The 22701-nt window shown below is 48.2% G+C and overlaps 1 protein-coding gene and 2 long non-coding RNA genes across 6 annotated transcripts in view; 2 read left to right on the forward strand and 1 right to left on the reverse strand.

The window, feature by feature from the left end:
- The first annotated feature begins 1251 nt into the window (after window positions 1-1251).
- On the forward strand, window positions 1252-5891 carry LOC122461346. The gene is made up of 3 exons (XR_006286213.1): window positions 1252-3037; window positions 4578-4893; window positions 5031-5891. It is a non-coding gene; the product is annotated as an uncharacterized LOC122461346 (long non-coding RNA).
- Window positions 3913-5282, reverse strand: LOC122463150. Its single transcript, XR_006286212.1, has 2 exons — window positions 5060-5282; window positions 3913-4633 (listed from the first exon to the last, which is right to left on the reverse strand). It is a non-coding gene; the product is annotated as an uncharacterized LOC122463150 (long non-coding RNA).
- Window positions 5892-6329: 438 nt separating the features above from the next.
- ADGRD2 (adhesion G protein-coupled receptor D2) overlaps window positions 6330-22701 on the forward strand; it is a 60312-nt gene continuing 43940 nt past the window's right edge. Inside the window, exons 1-7 of one of the 4 annotated variants that reach the window (XM_043530693.1) lie at window positions 6330-6434; window positions 7427-7552; window positions 17139-17213; window positions 17821-17884; window positions 18950-19186; window positions 20179-20832; window positions 21971-22069. In XM_043530693.1, the coding sequence (XP_043386628.1) occupies window positions 7484-7552; window positions 17139-17213; window positions 17821-17884; window positions 18950-19186; window positions 20179-20832; window positions 21971-22069 (1198 nt within the window). In that variant the 5' untranslated portion in view covers window positions 6330-6434; window positions 7427-7483. Of the gene's footprint in view, window positions 6435-7426; window positions 7553-13509; window positions 13913-17135; window positions 17214-17820; window positions 17885-18949; window positions 19187-20178; window positions 20833-21970; window positions 22070-22701 lie in introns of those variants that run through there. The other 3 variants (XM_043530697.1, XM_043530694.1, XM_043530695.1) reach the window with 3 other exon arrangements.

Consider the following 22701-nt stretch of genomic DNA (forward strand, 5'->3'; position numbering starts at 1 on the left):
TCTACCCTGCTCACGTTCTGCCTGCTTGCTGAGCAAAGGCTGAAGCACCACTGGTCTCCCCATGTTCGTGTCTAGTACTTCAACAGGTCTGGCCTCAGTTTCCCCCTTTATTTCCTAATGTGACTTTTGCAGAGGAAAATGCTACCTATTGGCAAGTGCTTACCCTTCAGAACAGAGGGCACACCTTCCAGTATGCTGTGTTCATTCACAGTTTTTTCTCTCCAATTTTAGGTGTAGTTTATCGAGGTTTCAAACGTTATATTAAATGCTTCCCATCTTCTCCTCAGGGACCCTGTGATGGCAATGGAGATGGCCTCTTCTATGATCTGACTGGTACCTGGGAAGCAGTTGTGAAATCTCCATCACCGAACAGGTTCAGGCAGAGGGGAGGAGTCCAACAGCATTAGTGCTTTAGTCAAGACAAATGGCTCTGATAGCACTTCACAGTGTGGGGCCTAGGACACAAGCTAGAATTTTATAGCAGAGGCAAATGGAAGAGATGGGTGAGGGGAAGAGATGGGATTTTCTGAACCTTTCTATGTGGGAGGGATTTCTACCCTACCCCTATGTGTGATCCCATGCATCAGAGGGAACTCTGACTGTCTCGATAACCTGGAGACCTGCCTGCTGTTGGGAACCTGGTCAGCCTCTGTTGTACATCCTTACAGGTCAGAAGGAATGGTCTGCAGAGCCCACTGCTGCTGGGGTAGTAAGGAAGATCTAGCAAATGTGGCCCCATCCATGTGGGCTGGAAGCAAGGACCGTATGTAAACTCTGCTGCAGCTAAATCAGCTTTTAGCATGGCATTGCCTGGGTCAAACTCTGTTAGAAGCATTATTCTGAAAACCAACAACTGAAGGACATGGCTGAGATCTGTGCTGACCAGTCCTCAGTTACCACAATGACCCTCGGACAACTACCTTGAGGCTAGTGGACACTGTGTGCTTTCAGAATACAGCTTAAAGGGGCCTGAGCTATAAAACGGGGCAGAGGCTTGAAATCCTGTTGAAGTGCAGGGAGTGTTCAGCTTTGGGCTTTCGAGGCCTGGCTAGCCCAGGACCAGAAATGGGCTTAGTGAGAACCCTGTTGAAATCCAGCTTTAAACAGGCTTCCCAACTCTGTTCAACAGCCAGTCTGGATGTGATGTGGGTGACTGGCTAAGCCAGCCAAATCCTTTTAGGAGAAACTGATGGGGGGTGGGGGAGGAGAGAGGGGGTGGAGGGGCTTGTCTGCATGGAGTGAAGGTGTAGGGAGGAGGGGTGTCTGGGAACAGAACTGAATGGCCCGTCTGAGTGCTGGGTGGATGGCAGACAGGAATAGTCAGTGGCGTGAGAGTAACTGAATAAGAAGAATAATGGCTACGGCTCCTGTTTTTTCCACTAAAAGTTCCTAGGTTACTCTGCTTTGTTATAGATGATAGCTCTAAATAGGAGCTTTGCCCAGCCTCCCTCGAAAGGCTCTGAAATATCAGCAGCTGGTGTCCTGCTGCGTGGGGACACAATTGAGTCTGTTCCTGCAGACAATATGCCTGTCACTGGAAAACATAAAACTGGCAATTAATGGAAGAGGCTCTGTGTTGAGCTTTCAGTCTGGACAATACGAAGGGTCTGGAAGAGCAAGATTAAGCCTGGCATGTCTACAGGAGCTTGTTAAACCGCCTCAGCGAGGTTTGTTTTAGGCATTCAAAAAAAAAAAAAATGGTCAAAGTTGACTCTTCAAATGAGCCTAGGACGAAGGCTGGCATCGGAATAGAACCAGCAACACTGAGTCTGAGGCTGGGAAAGGAAGGACTGTCTTCTCCTCACCTGAGCAGTACCAGAGCAGTCAGCTGGGTGCAATGTGGCCCATCCAAAATATATATCAAATAGGATTTGATACAAATCCAACTTTGGCCACAGTTCCTCCAACTACTGCCCTCAAGTAGTGTCTAAATACAACCTGCATCAAGACTTAAATATATAAAATCTTTCTACGGTGTCCTGAAAACATCAAGGGGTGACTACTCAGCATTTAAAGTCTCTGTGGGAGTTTAGTTACAAAACACAACACATTTACTAATGTGAAGGTCTGGGTACTAGACACACTATGCAGATAGCACATGGAATTAGCATTTGCACAATTCTCTGTTTAAAATGTGCTGCTCCAGTGCTCGAAATAGATGGATGAACTTCAAAGTGAACCAGCACATAAACCCTCCTGCACTCCAACCGCCCCCCTTCCTCCACCCCTGAAAGCACCGAATTTCCCGTGACCCAGTTCTGGGCACTCAACTCACCCTGACTCCTAGAAAGAACTACACAGAACAAATACAGCTCACAGCATGACTTGAAAGTTAACACGTCTCTCCCTGGTGAACCAAATTGGAGGGGGGGGGGCAACTTCCCCAGGTGTCCCACTAACACAGCCTTCCTGACCTCTAAAGTGGGGAGCAGTTAGCTCGAGTGGCCTGGCTGAGCTCCACGGCCATGGCCTTACACCAGACAGCGTAAAGGAGGGTCTCTGAGGTACTTGGTATCTCAAACCATTTTAAGACTTTGTAGGCTCAAGCTAACCGTACCTGGAACTAGGCCCAGTTACCTTCTGGGTTTAAGTCACAAGCCTGAAGTTCTCCAGGTAAGAAATCTAAGAACGTTTTCTCTGCTCTTTGTGCTGTCAAAGAATGGGGCTTAAATTCTTTGGAGCCAAGTCCAGCTTCCCATCTTTCTGCAAGTGGTACAGAATAGCTCCTAATGGCTCTCCTAGGAAACGAAACGGTAAGGAAGGGCTGGGGAGAAGCAGATGTGAATCTTCCTTCATGCTGCTTAAAGCCCCATAGCCCAGGAGATGGCTCCCTGAGCCACTGGGTGTAATCCCATTACATCGAAGGGAAGCACTAGCATCCCATCTATGCTTTAACCCTTGTGGAGTGGATCCTTTTCTTAAGGCGGGAGGAAACAAACCCACAAGGATGCAGGCAGCTTGGCCAGCTAATCTCAAACTCCTTGTTTTCTGTCGGGGCAGGAGTCCTCTCAGACATCAGGAAAGGTACTGGGGAAAGGTAAGTAGGCTTGTTATACACCATTGAATACCTCTTCTGTGCTAATGCTGCTTAAAATCAATAACGCAACAGTATTAGACGTAATGATGAACCAGCAGGGTCTGGTTCTGTTTTTTGCGCATATCAAAATAGGGTTTAAAAAAAAAAGGTAATAAAACTAGGGCAATCAGGAGATCAAAGTGCTCCTTAATTCCTTCTCCAACAGAAGGAAAAGATTTGGTTCCCATTAATGAAAATGGCACTAGGCAGTAACCACACAAGTAACCCGTGCTGCCCCCTGGCTACACATGGAGCCTGTCACCCACTTTGGAGTCTGAAGTGGAGGGGCGGGGGTGGTGATTATTTTCAGACATTGGGCTTGGCCAGGTGAGGAGCACTGCTGTATTTCCTCTCACCCCTCCTCCCTACCCCAGACTGCGTCATTCTGAAGTTAGGATACTAAATTTAAAAAATGCCAGCTATAGCTCCTATATGTTTCTGGGAGCGCCCAGACCAATGGGGGTTCTGTCACTGCCTGCCTGGTAACTTTGGGTATCTTAATGCTACAGTTCAGTGCTCTGACGCCAGTAGCCAGCTGACATAAGGTCCCACTCTGGTTTCCATTAGCCTGGTTATGACTTTCAAGGTGACCTCAAAATCCCTTCTGGTCATGAGGGCCCCCCGAATCTGTCTCCTCAGGTTCTTAGATACCACTCAGACTTCCCCTCTGGTTTGTCACCCCAAAAGTGTGAAACCTGCCCTCAACTGTCAGTTCGCTTTGGTGCACACAGTTTGTACAACAGACTTGCTTGAGGTAAAAACAGTGTATTTAATAGAAAAATCATAGCTTCAAAGATGAAATAGTGAGGGAAAGCAAACACAAGTTACACAGAAAATGAATATAAAGGCATAACACCTGAGTTTGCACTCTTTTATTGGCTAAATTCCATTTCCTACTGCAAACAGCTTCCCAGCATGCCCTCTGCCCTACAGAGATCCAGCACGTCAGACAAGCCCTAGCTTAGATGCTGGCCCTCCATTTCTGGGTAGCCTTCACTTAAATTCCTTCCCTTTTACTGGGCTTGCAGTGGGCTTTTCCTTAACTCTGGTAGTTTATGGGTACACAGAGCAGGGGGGTTTCCCAGACTGGGGTTTTCTTTTAATGGGAAAATATTGGAACAACTGAACTTTTTATCAGCCATTCTCTCTTCTTGGCTGGACAATGCTAGGTGCTTGGAGTGGGTTTCATACAAAACATCTGGCCAGGGACACCTGCCCAACTGCCTCTGTACGCAGCTGTGAGGTGTTGCTGCAGTTGCACTATAGTTCAATTACAATTTTCTACACATTTATGCATTCACACATTCATCGCCATAACCCGTGTCCATATCTCCAAGGACAAAGTTCACGACATTAAAGGCCTTCTTCATAGAAGACTTGACTTGAGACACTTTTATACACAATAATGTTGACAATCAGTTGATTCAATTGCTTATTTGGGGTCGGGGATGTTCAGACCCAGTTCTCTCCTTGGGGTGACTTTTTCTTCCCCCCTTTTCAGTCCTTCTCAACGTAGAACATGTCTGTTCGACTGCTCTCCAGGTTTCGTCCAGCTACCTAGTGCATGTACAAAACAGCACGTTGAGTCCCCCCCTCCCCTTTTGCCTAACGCCCCAGGGCCTCTGGATGCTCCCGTTCCAAATGGCAGCTGTGCTGCTGTCTGCAAGCTGCTGATCGATTCGGCAATGGAGGCTCTTGGAAAAGAGGAAGAATCTGGCAGCCTCCTCTTAAAGATGCTGCTGGCCTGAAAGCAGTACTGGACTCCAGTGCAGCCATTGCTCAAGCCTGCGAACAGTATGTCTACAGCACTGCTATGGGTAAGTGCTGGCTGGGTCATGTTTACACCAGCAGCTGGATGGAGTCTGCCTGGTCGTTCCAGACCCTGGAACCCATCCTAGGCTTTTCTCACCCTTTAACATAGGGATCCCCCTTCTTTCCTCTCCACCCTTCCCAGTGTCTGATGACAGAAGCATCCAGGCCTACCTCATCATCAAGGTTTCCTCCACAATAGATCAGCTAGCAGTCTGTGTCAGACGGCTTTTGGAGACCTGTGCTCCTGGATCTGGTGCTCTGAAGGACCATCTAGAGGCTGAAGTGAAGAACCTTGGTGGGAATGTTGCCTTCTTGCTGAACGTAAGTCACTGTCCCCTTAGAGCTCCTGGGAAAGGCCATTCCATTGCCTGACCATGGCGATGGACTCTCCTAACCCTGTAATGAGGAGGAGAAGCTGGTAAACGGGCAGCGGCTGTTGCATGAGAAGTCATCTTGCATTATGTTTAAGACTGAACCATTTGCTTCACAGGATGTGGGGCCTCAAATACCAGCAAGGTGGCTGCAGACACTCTTAATGCTGCCACCACTGCTAGCTTAATGACTTTGTCCTACCCTTTTGGTAGTCGGGAGCTTGGCTCCCATGGGAGGATAGACTTAGGTGGTGGTGACCCTGGATGCTGTACATCTCTGCTAGACCTTTTCACCTCCCTAGCTCTTGACATCCATTGGAGGCAGGAGCCTGTGACAGAGCCTGTACCATGGTGCAGAGAACCAGGCAGAATGTCCTGAACTTCTGCACTCTGAATTTTCAGCCTGAGGACTGTACGGGGGAAGGCTGGAGAGGTGACAAGACACCTAACAACTTCAAGCCTACTCAGTCCAGCCTCCCTTCTGGGAGCCCTTAATGCTGCCCCTGATCTGACCAGAGGGGTGTCTCTCTCTAATTCCCCCTCCTCCTTGCCACGAGTTGAGTCAAAGCACACAGCCTCCATAGTGCTGCCTGATTTGACTGGAACCAGGTCCACAGAATCCTGGACCTCTACAGAGCACAGGGGTGGCCCTGACTCAGAGTTGCTGATCTGCTGATTTAGTCCTTTTCCAGGCATGTTACTTAAGGCTATAATGCACCTCAAACTAATCCTTGCAGCGGTGAGGCATCGCCTATGTGTGCATTGTGATTGTGCTGCTAAGGAATAATCTGTCTAACGAGCGCTGAAATGGGGGAGGGGAGAGAATAGCGGAAATGTCCCCCACTCTGTCTGGCAACAAGCAGCCTGCAAGAATGGCTCTGCCTAGAAAATGTGTGTAAACCTGGGGCTCTAACGAGCTAGTGTCTGTCTGTAAAAGCCTTGCTGCGCTAAGTGTGCACTGCAAAGATGATGCTTGTAATGAAATCGAAAGAAAGTCAACTTGAACATGTGCCGCCGGCCTTCTTGCCTCCCTTCTGCAGGGCTGTGAATGTGAAATTACATCTATGATCCTGGAATCCAAGGAGCAAATTGAGCAGTCAGTGGTCGCTGTTGCTAGCTGGCTCGGCCAGCTAATGGCTGCTGTGGGGCCGGAAGCCAATCTTGAATGAGCTGAGGTAAGGCTGAACCTTTGCCTGGGGGAGGTGGGGATGATTGTCCAGTTGTCAATCAAAATGCTGCTTCCACGGATGCTGACGCTGCTCCCTGTCTGTGAGAGGCCAGTTGATGAGAGCCCCTTCCATGGGTGATAGTTCAGAGCCTCCTATGCTCTCTAATTGCTCCCTGGGATTGTGGGAACCTCCTTGGGAGCTGGGCATTGTACTGCTTGACAAACAGCTCGCTACACTACCAAAAAAAAAAAAGCCATCCAAGTCCAAATATTTGCCAAACACTCTTTGAATACTGATCAACTTTCATCTTGGAAAGTTTCTCTGCCACACATTCCTACTCAGACCTGGGGGTTCAGCTGGGATAAAAACCAGGCCTGGTGTACCTTCTAACTGGCTGGAGCTAAACTCTGCAGTAATCTCTCCTGTTTCTGTGGCAAAGTGGAATCTCTGTGATGGATTGATCTCCCAAGTGAAGGTGATAGGCTTTTTTTAATGGAATTAAATGCTCAGGTTAACAATACTATGAGTAGCCCAGTATTCCTGCTCATAGCAAGATCTAAAATCCAGCTTATACTGTATCCAAATTCTCAATGTTCAGTGTGCTGGAGACTAATTGGCAGATTGCCAATGTATATCTGCATTGTAAGAGTTGTGTTGATGGCAGCTCTGGAGGCTTTGACTGCTGAGAGTGGGGTCGTGGGGGTGGGGGGCAGGAATGGCTGAGAATTTTGGTCCTGAGGAGCTGATCTGTCTCCTCTTGTAGCTTGCAATGGGGATGGGAGGGAAGTGACTGAGCTTGAGGGAAATGTAGGCTTCAATTCCTACTCTTGCATCCTGGCAACTAGCCATCCCAACAGCCCCTGCCCCAGTATTCATCAGTGGATTCCTCAGTAGTGAATAAGACCAGCTCTGAGTTGTCCCTCCCAGAATGCTTTGTGAAATAGGCAATGCTGATAATCCGATGACACTTCACTAAGATGGAATGTTTGTGGTTTCAGTTCCTCCCAAACAATGTGACGGAGGCAGTCACTGGAGGGGCAGAAAGCTATATTGATATGCAGATTCATAAGAACACAGAGGAACTCCTGGACCTGCAGCGCCAGAACGTGTCTTCAGAGAAGCAGGTACTGTAACTTTCCAGGTGTGGAGGCTCTTGTAGAATAGCTGCTGCGGCAATAAAGCTGGCGAGCAAAGTGCTCTGTCACTGGGGTGTGTCGGAGGTGTTGCTGTTCTAACCGCAATAATTGCGAATGCCTCTCGGGGAAGACTTGGCAGACATTCTCGCTACCTGGGCAAACCTTTCAAACAAAACTTGAGGGGAAACTCAGTGGAGGCCAGCCTTGCGCAGTAGGAGGAGTGGCAAAAGCACATGCTGCAGTGGACTCACACCCCCTACAGGGTTGGGGGAAACTGTAACTGTAGGAGCCCATGAGCTGCAAAGTGACCTAATGAACACGCTCCCTTGCTTTGTTGCACCTCTGCATCTCATTTACAAACACTGGTTCCTACTTGATTTGGCAGATATTTGCTGAGTGTGTTTGAGTATACAGATATCACTGCCCTGTAAATGAGAAGCTCCTCTCTGAAGCTGTGTGAAAGATTTGCAAGCTGTGGTGGTGATGTGCGATCAAGAACTCTTGCTAATATGGTATAATTCCTCCTAAAACTAATATCGTTTTTTTAAATCGATCCCATGTAATCAGATATTTAACTGGCTTGAAAATACTTAAATAGAAGCAAATCCAAGGTTGGTTACTCCCCAGAGTCAACAGCACAGCTTGCTCCGTCATTCCACCACTAACTGGAAACCTTCAGGTGTCTCACAACATTTTGAGTAAGCAGGCTGTGTTTGTATCACAACCGACTCTCCCGATGGCCTTATTCCTACTTACACAGACAGTGGGTGCCTTAGAATGCCTCCTGTACTTATAACGGCCTCATGAGAGATGATGTACTGATGGCTTGACTACTGTTTACACTTAGAGTAATTATTTGTGTAGACACTCGTCCCTCTTCTCAGGTGTCCCTTGAATGGCTGGCAGGGATTCTGCTGCTCCCTGCATGGGAAATGGACTGCAGTGTTCCATTTTAATTGGGGAGAGGGGAATTCACGTGCAGAGTTGGCTTGCAGGGTGGTGGATAAGGGCATGCTTCTGGGACCATCCTATGCTTACTGTGGCAGTGAATCTGACTGGGGCTCACCTAGGCTAAGTGTAGTTTAAGGCAAAACCTACAGGATGCACCAATCAGTGCAGTCTCCTCTTGCTGACTTTGCTCTTGGTTATCTGGGGATGGAGAGAATCTGCTCACATTTATTCTTTCTGTCTCCTCCCCTTGCCCCCATGAAGTGAGGAGACAAAGGCCTTAAATCCTACAGCCTGCCCTGATATTGCTTCCCAATGTTCTCTTCACCAGTGGTTCTGCGTCTACAGCAGGGCGTCCAGTTTACCAGACTAAGACCTTGACTCTGAGCCAGTGCCAACCATCTCCCATACAGCTGTGCAGGCTCTCGCTCACAATGATACCTGCTGCTTGGTCCCCCAAGACCCACTTTCTCTGCTTGCTTCACTTCTTTCTCCTTTTTAGCTGGCAGAGGAAGTCAGAAGACACTTGCTCTCTGTTGGCAGCTCTCTGCAGTGTTTTATGGAGAAATGCAAAATATTCTGGGTGAGTGCATGTGTATGTGGAAAGGGCAGGGGCTGTGCAGTTGTTCTTGGAATAATCTCCATTGGTTGGGCATGGTAAAAGACGGGTTGTTCACTGAAGTCACATGGTAACTTCTCTGGGTGAGAACTCGTGTGGCATTGACACTTGTCTAGCTTGCCATACAGACATTCATCAAAGTGCTTTCTAAAGTACCTCTTTTGTTGTGTCCAAGGCACACTGTGGAGTTGCTGCTTTGTTGAGGAGCCTGCCTCATGGGAAGACATATGCCTGCTTCACTAATTTACACTCCAAGTGATTGCTCCTCCCCAGCCTCTGAAGAGATGCCTCTTGGAATATAAACAATAGGCCAGAATTCAGGGAAAATTGCTAAATAGCAGAGAAGAGGTGAGAACAGGTTTCTAGTCTAGCTAATAAAGTCTTTTTTTTTTAACAGAGGGAATTTGAATCCCTCAAACAACAGAAGTCAGAAAAACCTCCAAATCTGAGTTTTCAAGAGCATGTTTCCTGTTTATGACAGGTTTCAGAGTAACAGCCGTGTTAGTCTGTATTCGCAAAAAGAAAAGGAGTACTTGTGGCACCTGAGAGACTAACCAATTTATTTGAGCATAAGCTTTCGTGAGCTACAGCTCACTTCATCGGATGCATACTGTGGAAAGTGTAGAAGATCTTTTATACACCTTCAGCCCCCAACTAAAACCCCTCCAACGCATTATTAAGGATCTACAACCTATCCTGAAGGATGACCCAACACTCTCACAAATCCTGGGAGACAGGCCAGTCCTTGCTTACAGACAGCCCCCCCACCTGAAGCAAATACTCACCAGCAACCACATACCACACAACAGAACCACTAACCCAGGAACCTATCCTTGCAACAAAGCCCGTTGCCAACTGTGCCCACATATCTATTCAGGGGACACCATCACAGGGCCTAATCACATCAGCCACACTATCAGAGGCTCGTTCACCTGCACATCCACCAATGTGATATATGCCATCATGTGCCAGCAATGCCCTTCTGCCATGTACATTGGTCAAACTGGACAGTCTCTACGTAAAAGAATAAATGGACACAAATCAGATGTCAAGAATTATAACATTCATAAACCAGTCGGAGAACACTTCAATCTCTCTGGTCACACGATTACAGACATGAAAGTTGCAATTCTTCAACAAAAAAACTTCAAATCCAGACTCCAGCGAGAAACTGTTGAATTGGAATTCATTTGCAAATTGGATACAATTAACTTAGGCTTGAATAGAGACTGGGAGTGGCTAAGTCATTATGCAAGGTAATCTATTTCCCCTTGTTTTTTTCTAACCCCCCCCCCCCCCACGTTCTTGTTAAACCCTGGATTTGTGCTGGAAATGGCCCACCTTGATTATCATACACATTGTAAGGAGAGTGATCACTTTAGATAAGCTATTACCAGCAGGAGAGTGGGGTGGGGGGAGGTATTTTTTCATGCTTTGTGTGTATAAAAGATCTTCTACACTTTCCACAGTATGCATCCGATGAAGTTAGCTGTAGCTCACGAAAGCTTATGCTCAAATAAATTGGTTAGTTTCTAAGGTGCCACAAGTACTCCTTTTTCTTTTTCCTGTTTATAAAACTTTAAGTTGTGACTTGAATGCTCTCCAGGTGGCTTGGAAACGGGCCTCTACAATTGCTTTGCAGTGTCTGAAAGGTAATGCTTCTTCATAGTTACTCATTTTACTCTTGTCTGGTCTATTTGGAGATGGTCTTCAAATTGCTGGGTGGTCTTGCTTGCAGGTGCAACTACATGCTGCAGATTTCCTTCTAGTTACAAGGAATACTGAGAATATGCTTCAAGCAAATGCAGCTTCTGAACATAATTAATTGGCTCTTTCTTTGACCCTCACTAGGACCAGCTACTGTTTAAAATATTTAGAGTGAAACATGTTGGCACACAACTCTGGAAGATTTTCAGCCCAAGAGTTAACTGATTCCACAGCTAAACTGTCTTCAGGAAACATTGGGTGGTAGTCTGTTACACATCTTTGTTTTGGTTCTTTAAATCTGCAGTAGGTCAATGAAACTGCACCACTGTAAATTCATGTAAGTGAGTGGAGAATGGGTGGGGGGGCAGTACTCAGCGAGGACTGCTTCTCTCCTCTCCTCCCCCACCCTTTCCCCATCTGTAAAAGGCAGGTACTATAGCCATATCTCAGGAGGGGGATGAAAGCAGCACAGCCCAGGCAAGCACAAAGTCAGGACACCTGCATCTCCATTTTGGCTGTACCAGTGACAGCACTCTGCTTTAGGAAAACTTGTTTAACCTTATTTTACACCTGGGCATATGGGGAACACTTACCTCCTGAGCTGGAGTGTTAGAACTATTTAATGGTTTTGCAAAGTTCTCTAGCTAGTTAAGTGCTGTGGAAGTCCCAATGGCCTCCCTGTAAGCAGGAAAGCACTTTGTTAAATACTTGATGAAAGATGCAATCTGAACTTTTTTTGGTTTTGGCTCTGACCACCTCCCCTGCTCCTCACAGCAGACCGGGACCCAGACCTAGCAAAGCTGAAGCAAGTCAAGACTTTTAATGCTTTGTGCAGCGCTGCTCATGCTGAATCTCCTCATCAGTCAGTTTACCAACTGGCAATGGTGACTAAGCAGACCGAAGCAGCTGCCTCCCAGGTCCATTCTTCTGCTAGAGATTTATTGCAACTAGCAGAGACACTGGGCTGTGATAATTGCCTTCGTTCCGGGATGGAGGCCCCGAAGAACAAAAGGCAGTTGCCCATGAATCCAGGGCCTGACTCAAGCATTCACTTACGGGGGAGGAGTGGGAACTATGTGCCTGTTGCTGTAGCAAAGCTGAATCGAGCATTAATCAAAAGAGAGCCTCTCCCTTGAGAGGCTAAGAATGCTGGGGCACTGTGGAGGTGGCCCAAATACTCTAGTCTTAAAATCCTGCCTTCAGGCTCTCTGCTACAGGGACCATTGTGGGAATGTGGCTTTGAAAATCACAACAGCACTTCACACGTTGTCCGACCTGGGAACCTGTATAAACCTTGTTCTAATCTGTAAGGCCCTAGGCATTTAATGTCAGTTTTACTCCTTTGGTTACGGAGTGGTGAAAAGCAACTAGTTTGTAACTGAAGTTAAATAACGCTTATTTATTGTGAGAGCAACCCAGCTTTAACAAAAAAAGTGTTTAAATTCAGGCATGTAATAATTACCTTAATGATCTCACCTCTTTCATGGGTGTCTTTAGTAGCACAAACTGCTTGTAAGGTATTAAGTAGAGACCCCTGAATATGTTGATGTACATTAGCAACACAACCTCCAGCTCTCTCACCTTTTTGTTTCTTGTTAAAAAGAATTCAACTAGTTTTGTTAGAGCATCTCTTGTCAAAAGGGCTCTCTGACCTGCTTTGGCCAAATCATGTCCCTCCACTCTTGTTGTCCAAAAGGTTTCATGTTGACGTGTCCATGCTTTCCAAATTTTTCATACTAAAAAGCCAATGTTTTGTCATTTCTGCTCTAATGTAAAAAACAGATTTGGAGAAACTCCCCTGGGCTGTGAAGGCTGCTTTTAGTTTGCCTGTGTGGTGCTAGGTGAAAACACTGGAGGCCTGGAGGTCTTTAGTAGGATGTAGAAGGGCAAAGCCGGTTAGGGCATCCCACTATGTGGCACTCACCTGTCTATCAGGCCCAGCCTCAGGGGAGATACATGGCTCTCAAAGCTAGTTTTTCAGAAGTATTTATCGCTGTTTCTCAACCTTTTTGATACCAGAGCCTGGCTTGGTGCCTTCCTAAATTCTCAGGGAGAGCTGAGGATCTGGTGCTGGTCTAGGGACTGGTCCTCAAGAAACAGGAACCCTCTCTCTTACCAGGAGCCTCCCCTAGCAGCTAGCCCCTGGGCTGGGGTGGCAGGCAAGCTGCCCCCCTTCTAACCAGCTGTCCTTGGGGCTCCTTGCTGCCGGCAGGAGTGGGCTAGGGCCAGCCCCTGTGTCTGATCCTGCTGTTGCTCCTTTCTCCAGCAGCTGGGCTCTAGACAGGCTCCAACGGGGCAGGGGCGCCCAGCTGGGCCTGGCTGCCGGGAGCCCCCAGTGCAGCCGGTGGAGCTGTCAGCGTTACTCCGGCGGCTGGGCTGGAGCAGGAGCCGGCTGCCCTCCCCCGACGGCGGGGGCCGCGGGCCAAGGGGCCGCCGGGCGGCTCCCAGAGAGGGGAGGCGGCCGCGGTTACGCCCCAGGCTGCGATTTGCAGGTGAGTGGCTCGCCCGGAGCCGCCTCTGCCGCGGGAGGCCATGCGGGCAGCAGCGCCCCGCGCCCCGGGGCCGGCGTGAGCCCGGAGCCGTCGGACGGTAGGAGCCGGGGCGGGGGGCGGCTGCCCGGGGCGCTGGGGGTGTCAGCGGGGCGCTGGCGCCGGGCTGCGCTTGGACTCGCCTCTCTGGAGCCTGGCGGGGCTGGGGCTCGGGCGGCGTAAGGGGAGGCGCGGCCCGGGCGCGGGGAGCCCTTCGGAGCCGCCGCCGCTTTCCGGGGACCGGCGCGTTCCTCCAGCGGGTCCGGCCCCGGGCGCTTTCCGCGGGGGCGCTCCGCGCTGGAACCGCTCCCGGGTCAGAGCCGCGTTTGCGGAGCGGAAAGCCCCGCTGTCGGAAAGCCCCGGGCAGTCCCTTGGGGGGGTGGTTCCCAGCCAGGGGTACGCAGAGATCTGCCAGGGTGCATCAGCTCATCTAGAGATTTGCCTAGTTTCACAACAGGCTACCTACAAAGCACTAGCGAAGTCAGGACAAACTACACGTTCAGACAAGGACTTGTTGGTACTGCTCTACGTACTACGCGCTGAGAGGTAAGTACAGTATTTATATGCCACTTGATTTATTTTAGAATTACGTGGTAAAATGAGAAAGCAAACTTTCAGTAACAGTGTGACCCATTTGCATGTTTATGTCTGATCGTGTAAGCAAGTTATAAGGGAGGTGAAACGTGGGGGCACACAATACAAATCAGACCCATGAAAGGGGTACAGTAGTCTGGAAAGGTGGAGAGCCACTGTCTTGGGGGAGTGGGGTGTTTTCCCCTGGAGTTGCCTGGCTGGTTATTTGGTGCAGCTGAGGTGCGGGTTGCCCTGTGTCTGTCAGTCTTCCAAGATTTGTTGATGAGGGGGGGAGAAGGTGGATTTACAAAAATAGTCACAACAATTGTGGGTTTTCCCCTCTGGAATACAACATTAAATGATTAAACTGTTCAGAATAACACAATACCAAGTAGCACCCGGGGAAGATTATCTGTCAGCTTCCTGCCACAAAGGACCAGTGCTGGATTTTAAAATCAAGCCCTTTTAAGTGCTTTCCTGCTTATTTTTGCATCTGGTGCGAAGTCCAGTTTGAACAGATTAATATCTATTCAGCATTAGCTAGTTTCTCTCAAAACAAGACGAGTTTGATTTAAGTAAATGATTTTTAAAACTTTGCAAGTGGATGTGCAATATCCAGATGGGCTGTGAGACAGGAAGTCTGTGCAGGCAAAACCTCCCCCAAGAATAAGAAATCCCACAACTTTTATAACTAAGTCTTTCAGCCCATCACCTTCGTTCTCAGGTATGTATTGGCTCCAGTCCCATCAGAGACCTGCAGGGAGTTAGGTGGTCTCAGCATAACCACCAGCTGACAGTACAGCTGCTCAGTGCTTTGTCTCTTGCTTTGTGTGGCTTGTGTGCATGGCTGGCTCCTTGTGGGGAGAGGAGGCTATTAAAGTTCTCCCTGGGTCATCGCTGTGGGGTGAGAATTAACAGATTCATCCTGCAGGTCTCAGATATTGTGTTTATATACCATATCAGCCTTCCAGCTGCTGAACCTGCACACAACACCCCTCCTGTGGAAGCAATTTCCTTCCCCCCACCTTGCACCCCAGAACCATTCTGCCCCCAGACCCCTCTCAGAGCCAGACTCACCCACCAGACAGGTATGGATTGTACATAATTTACGGTGAAGTGAAGAAATCCTGGAGCAAGAAGAGTAAGTGTGTGACTGGTGTCCAGTGCGGTTCGGGTATGAAGGAATTAATATTGCATGAAGGGGATAGAATAATTGGTTCTTAGTTACAGTGTTGGGGGAACAATAGATTCTTTAAACCTCTAGACCCCTGAAGGGTTGATGGTGGGAAATACCAGATATCCTGCTGGTTTGGGTTTGGAGCATGAAGTCTTCCTTTAGCAGCCACATTTTATTATAGGGAGGGAGTTTGGTCTGGAGGCTAAAGCACAGAGCTAGTCAACAGAAAGTCTGGGTTTCATTCCTGGCTCTGCCCCGACTGTCTACCTAGCGGGTTTATTATCCATGCCACCCATTGCTGTAGCATCTAGGTGTCTGCCACATAAATTTAGTAGAAACAGGAAGGTCAGTAGCAGACTAAATGGAGTCTCTGGGTTAGGGTTTTTGTTTGTTTTGGGGGGCAGGTGGGGTTCAGGAATAGGAGGAGTGTTCATTCCTTATGCTGGAAAAGCTTTCTCAAGGAGGAAGGCTTTGGAACATTTCCTAAAGATGACCAGACTCTGGATTGGCCTGGTTTCTTCTGGAAGATAGTTCCGCCGCTGGATCCCCTTAACCAAGAACACTTTGTCCCCAGCTCTCACACGCTGTGTCCTGGGCTTTGGGATTTGCACAGTCCCAGAGAAGCACAGCTCTCCCTGTGGTTCATAGGTTGAAAATGGTCTTAGAAGTAAGTGTGGCGTGATCTGCCCTGGGTTCTGACTCATCACCTCCTAGTTTACACCTGGAGAAACCAACACCTACATAAGGGATGTGCTGGGAGGTTCAATCCATTGCTGATAAAGGGCCTTGTGAAGCTGGGGTGAAAGGCACTAGAGAAGGTAAAATAATATTAGTGTACTTTCCCTTCCAATGGACAAGAAGCTTGTTTTTCAATCAGATTTTTAAATGTTCAGATCTCTTTGTCTCTGATACAAGTTAATATAAAACTAAAGCAAAGTGTCATTGTCCTAAAGTGCAATCAACATCCCTTAGCTTTCCATTGTATTAATTGGCTTTGCCACAGGAGACTGGTGATATTTGCAAGGCGTGTGGACATAATGCTCATTATAGTCAGTCATCCCATTGCTACATGGTCATCTTCTCTAGTTTTCTCTTCTGTGCAGTCCCATGAGAGTCCCTTGACTCTTGGTCTTTGGCCCCTCCCACTCTGGTCACGTTGAATGCGTTCTTTCGTTTGTCTTCCCAGAAGTTAGCATCTCAGTCAATGTGCTTTTTTCTTCTTTTTGGGGGGAGGGAGGGTGAGGAGGGTGTTCCACCCGTGGCCAGCTAACAATGTCTGTTTCCTCCAGACCTGCAGGCTGCTCTGTTAGAACCAGAGTCTTTTTCACGTGATCTCCAAATGCTTTTATTTTAAATTCTGACTGCCAAATGGATCAGCACTTCCTCTTTGGGCAATGTCACCCCCCTACTTGCTTTCGAAATCTCCATGTGGTATCATTTTCATAGGACTCTAGGTGCCAAGGATTGGCTATTGAGAAATAGATTTTGTATGTGCAGGAGCACCAGAGGGTTAGTGGTTAAGAGCAGGGGATTGGGAGTGCTCCTGGTTTCTCTCCTCTTAACTGTAATGCTGATTTGTTGTGTGGCTGTGAGCAAGTCACTTAGCCTCTCTGCGCCTCAGTTTACCCACCTGTAAGGTATAAGGGTTGTATCAATTTGTGACGGTTAGTCCCTATGCTACATCTTATCAAAACCTTTACAAGATCCCATTGTCTGGCCAGCTCACCTACTTGGAACCATTGTCAAAAATCTCCTCTGACACTGCTCAGAAATGTATTTTATGCATCTGACTTGATTTGGTTAAAAGCAGGTAAGGCAGGTTCACTAACCGTCCGACTTATGAACTAATGATACAGCTTCTGCAGAGTTATCGGCTTTTGGTATCTCATCTGCAACAGGCACAGAGTGGGCCCAGCAGACTACCTAGGATGGATATTTTCTTTCCCCCCATTTCTGTATGCAAGAATTAGCTATACGGCTACAGTACATCTTTATCTAGCATTGCTTTGTCCATTCCAGCAGAGAGGGAAAGATTTCCAACCAATCGACATGGTCCGGCAACACTCGAGACCTGAATACTGGTTCCTCAGCTTTCTGGTAAGTTTTACAAGGACTTAATTGCTTTGAGTAGCTGGATAATTTGAATTCTTAAAACAGCTAGGAATTTTCCAAAGACATTTCCCTAACAGTCAGGATGTTGAAACACGGGGCCTGAGTCCTCGGTGAGGTCATTCTGAGTGACACTGGAATTAATCTCCTAAAATAAAATGAATAAACCCTTCTATACCTTTTCTGATAGTTCGATGTATTTAGTCATTGGCTTGTTATTGATGATACAATCCAAAGGAGATGGTTGCGACTGGTCATGCTCTGGTGGGTTTCAGCAAGAGGTGGATTTCACTTGGCAGATTCAGGTACTTTAATAATAGCACTTTGTTGTTAGAGCCTCAGCAATGGATATTGTTATATTTCTAATTTCCTGATTATCCCATGTAGCTGTGTGGAGGATAGTATTTCGCTATGAAACGTTTATTTTCAGAGGTTCTTTATAGACATGTATATAACAAAGAAAACTTGCTAGAACAGTGCAGTGTGAGCAGAGACACCAGACTGCATGGGCTTAAACAGGGAACTCAGCAGTAAACGTACCCTCTTCGTTTATCGCCTAAACCTTGCTCCCACCGTGCGGTGTTGTTTCTTGCAGATTGCTAGCCTGTCCAGAGAAGTCTTAGACTTTACTGCCCTTGCTGATAATCACACTTCAAAAGGTTAGTGTCCTAATCAGCACTTGAGTCTTTTTGCGTGAACAATATTCAGCACAGAGAATCTATGAAAATATGTTTGGGACTGTAAGAGCTAACATTTACCCCCCCACCTCCCTCCCACACCCCTTTTTATATGGTTGTAAATTGCAACCAACATTTGTTGGACCCAAATTTGATTGCAGGTGTAAATATTAGTATTTGTACAGCTAATTACCAGGTTAGCAGGTGAAAATCAGGTAAGTGCTGTCCAACTGCTGATATTTGTGCCTGTGATGCATTTGTGAGTGCAAACAATGTGGGAGCAATTTTGTGAGTGCAAATTGCCACTTGCAAATATGGAACCGAGGGGAGCTGAAAAACGGGGCCTAAGCTCTGTCCTTCAGTCCCTGAGTGAGTCTCACTAAGATGTCTTAAAGTCAGGTTTCAGAGTAACAGCCGTGTTAGTCTGTATTCGCAAAAAGAAAAGGAGTACTTGTGGCACCTTAGAGACTCAAATAAATTGGTTAGTCTCTAAGGTGCCACAAGTACTCCTTTTCTTTGTCTTAAAGTGTATCCCTCAGGTGAACGGCAGTGTGTTTTGTTTTGTCCTGACATTGCCACTGTTTTGGGTATTTCATATGGATGCATCAGATCTGAGGGCTGGGAGTGGGGAAAGCCAACACTTCCAGGCACATGTGCTAAAGCCCAGCTCTCAGATCTCCCTGATCTTAGGCCCGAGGCAATCGGCTAAAGTCTGTCCCTATTCGCCGACGTCCCTTTGTGCTGCGTACTGGTGCGAGATTCTGCTTCTGACTTTCCAAGGGCTGCGCAAAGCCCATGTTTGCAAGTGCATGGCTGATCTCCTGCGTGAGGCTGACCCCAGGTGGCACGAGTGGGTGTGTGGCACGTAGTTAGTATCTTAATAAAATTATTAATGAAGCTGTTGACATGAAGGCCTCAGGCGTCCAGGGGCAAATGGGCTGGGAAGGAGGAAACCGCTCTGGTGCTTTCTCCAAACTGACATGTGTCCTCCTGGCTCCTGTGCTGCATGGTGTAGCATGTGGCCCAGCTTGCGCGTCTGCCTTTCAGATTTTGGTGCTGCGGCTGCCACCATCGTAACCTCGGGAGATGTTTATGAATATGTGGACGTCCCCTTGGACTGGTGGCATGCGAACAGACACTGTGAACAACGCTTTGCACAGCTGCTCTTTGAGATCAGGGACAGCGAGCTGGCTTCGGTCAGCAAACTGCTGCGCTCCCACCAAGGGCAAAGCTCTGTCTGGTTAGACGAGAGGGAGGCATTCCTGCACAAACACAAACAGAGACGTGAGTATAAGATGGGCATTGGGGCAACTAGCTTGGCCTAGCCAGGGACAAAGAAACCCATGAAGGCCCCAGAGGTCAGATACATCTTTTCAAAACAGACGTGTCTGGCTATTGTGAGGGGAAGTTATTAGTCTGGAAAAATTATTCTTGTGATTTGTATTGTTGTAGGGCCTAGGAGCCCTAGCATGGACCAGGGCCGCATTGCACGAGGTGCTGTACGGACACAAGCCAAAAGGACAGAACCTGTCCCAGGGAGCTTACAGTCTAAGTATAGGACAAGAGACAACAGATGGACACAGAGAGAAGGGGGAGTACAAGGAAACAATGAGAGAGTATTGGTCAGCAGGCCAGACAGTGGTACATCAGATGTCTCACCAGTATCCAGTTATTTGTAGGTATCCTGGTAAAGGAGAGTTTTAAGGAGGGATCTTATGCCCTGGGGTGTCATGGACTAATTCTCCATGCTCCACCTCAGCATCAAGGCAAGGATTGTTTTGCTGGACGTGTCCCCTGGAACATAGCTGCAGAAGTAATTCTATAAGTAATATGACTGGGGGCATAGGTTGCAGCAATCCAGTGCTGGGTAGTCACATATCACTACTGTGCTGAGCATAGTCGGGTGATCTGGGAGGTCTTCTCTAGGCTCTGCCTGCAGAAGACGGGCCATTGGCGATGATCAGTTAATCCCAAATTCATTATTTACCATCCTGGTTGCTGGAAGCATCACTTTCCAAAAGTGGCAATTGCAGAAATGCTCTAGCATTAAACTCCCCTTCCCTCTCCAGGCATCAATCTAGCCAGCACCATCCCCTTTAAAAGTAGCTGAGACCCCTCAAGCATATATTTATGGTATTGTGGTGTGCTGGGGTCAAGGGTCTTTAGCATTTGTGGGGATGAAATAAAAGAAATGGTTGTTTCCCAGAGAGAGGGAGCAGGATTTGGTCCAGGTTCCTGCCCTGTCTTGGCTGAAGTTTTGAATGTTCCTCTTCCAGGAATTCACACAGCACCAATCCTGGTGTTCAGAAACAAAACAGACACTAAGTACGTGAAGGTTCTGGCCAAATTCCCCGTGATGCCTGCTGTCACCGCCTGTGCCCACATCCAGTGGGACAAGACGACCCAGGAGATTTCCACCGTCTTCTCCTATGCTGTCCCTGCTTTCATTAACGAGTTCCAGCTGCGCGGCTTTGTTGATGAGGAAGGATTTGTACGATTTGCCATCATCGTCCACGGACACCACTCCCCGTACCTGCCCGTGTTCCGCAGCGACGGGCAGTGGCATCACTTCTGTGTCACCTGGCAGCAGCGGAACGGGACGTGGGCCATCTACGCCGACGGGAAGAAGAAGGCCTCTGCCGCTGGACTGTGTGCCGCAGGGCCACCGGCCAGCCAGGCTATTTATGCTCATGGAACTTTTATTATTGGACAGGACCAAGATTCACTAGGGGGCACCTTCAAGGAGAAAGAGTCCTTCAGTGGGAACATCACTGACCTGAATGTGTGGCGGAGAGTCCTTAGCAGAGAGCAGATAGAGAGAGTCCGGTCGTGCTGCCTGATAGAACATGAGCTTATCTTCAGGTGGGGCAGTTACACTCTGGAGATTGAGCCCGCTGTACAAGAAGTGACAGCACAGTTCCTTTGCCCAGGTAAGACTCATTCGCAGCGTCAGGGCCTCGACATGCTTGGCTTTCCAGGCTTAGGTTCTGAGCTGCAGATCAGCAAAAGGCAGGGTCTTTCTGCCAGGTGCAGCTGTACCGAAGACAACAGGCCTCCATGAGGGCATAAGCATCACCCAGAGGAAGAGAGGTTTGCACCGGGAGGATGGATAGCTGGGGAATGTTTGGAGGATGGTGTATCTTTTGGGGAGGGAAAGGAAGGTCGGTTTGAACACTGGGGGTAGGGGGGCGGTCGCCATCCAGGTAAGACCTGAGACCAAGGTCCTGTTCATTTGTGATCATTAAAGATTCCATGGCACTTTCCGTCATGAACTCCAGTGTCCTGGGAAAATTTGCACTGGGCTAATTATACTCTTCCTCCATCATGTTTCCCCTCTAGTTTCAGTTGGAGAAGTTAGGCTTCGTCTCCACTGGCAAGTGAAAGACAAAACGTTTGTCGTTCAGAGAGATGTTAAAAACACACACACACACACACACACACCCCCTGAAAGACAAACGTTTTGTCACTGACAAGTGCTTGTGTGAACAGCGGTTTGTCGTCAGGAGAGTGCTCTGCCAACAACACTAATGCCACTCGCTGGGGGTGGACGTTTTTTGTCGGCAGGAGAGCTCGCTCCCACTGACCAACAGCTGCTCCGCTGCGCGCCTTTTAGCGGCACGGCTGCACTGGCAGAGTGTGGAAACAGCCTCAGTCTACGCTTGCTCCCCTGTTATCTGTCGATTTCTGTTGTTGGACCCTCTTCCTAGTGCTTCAGGGTCCTCCTGAGCAAAAAGCGCTGTTTAGCACCGCAGTTTATCCCAGCTGGCTTGACAATTCCTAATCAAACCCAGAACTCAAGCCCTGGCATTTCTGTCTCCTTGTGGTGTATCTGGGGTGGGCATCTAACCGTGCAGGCTGTCTGAGAAGCTACGTTACGGAGCAGCACAAGGAATCCATGCGCCAGACCGTGCATGGGAGAACAGTGGGGCTATTTAAGGAGCAACTGGTGATTTTCAGCCTTAAAACAAAGTTTGTGGCTCATTTGTGAAATGTCCTGCCGCCGGGGGGGGGGGTGGGGGGAACAGTGGGTGTCTCAGCATTCTGGGCCTCATTTGTGTATCTCCCCAGGGCCTGTGGAGCAATGCAGAGTTCTTGACGTTGGCAGTGGTGGAGTTCGTGACACTTCTTGTTCGCGTTCCTTGCCTTTCGTCTGCCACTACAAGAAGGGTACAGGAAGTGATGTATTTACTATTTCCATTATGGTAGCACTCAGGGGTCCTGGCCAGGATCGGGCCCTATACAGACACCCAGGAAGACACAGTCCCTGCCCTGAAGAGTTTACGGTCTAATCTATAATCTCTAACATTTTCAACTTCCTGAATTAAATAAATGTCAAAAGGTGCTGTAGTCACAACCTCAGGACAAGTGTGTCCTGGCTGAATGCAAAGCAGACAGGCTCCTGCTTGCTGCTCTTACAGATTTTAACTTTATCTTCAGTTTATTCAGTTTTCTATTATCCATACTGCACGTTGCAGGACTCCTGGGTATTGTCTCCCTTACAGTGACAGCACTGTAGGGTAAGATCAACTCCAGGCATCTCTGGTCCTGTTGCGTGGGAAGATGGGCTGGGGGAGGGGAGGTCACAGACATCAAAAGTTTGGCCGAGCAGCTGAAATGTCAGTTCTTGGTGTCCCCCAGTGGATGTCTTTGCACTGAAGGTAAAAGGCACAAATTACCTCCCCAAGTGTCGGCAGCTTGTCCTGATTGTCCTCGCAGCACATCAGTGAATCCCAAGGAGCTACTGCCCAGGCACTTGAAAATGGGACATTTTGGGGGATCGCGGCAACTCTTGTGTCTTT

This window comes from Chelonia mydas, chromosome 16, assembly GCF_015237465.2.
Source record: "Chelonia mydas isolate rCheMyd1 chromosome 16, rCheMyd1.pri.v2, whole genome shotgun sequence".
Lineage (NCBI taxonomy): Eukaryota > Metazoa > Chordata > Testudines > Cheloniidae > Chelonia > Chelonia mydas.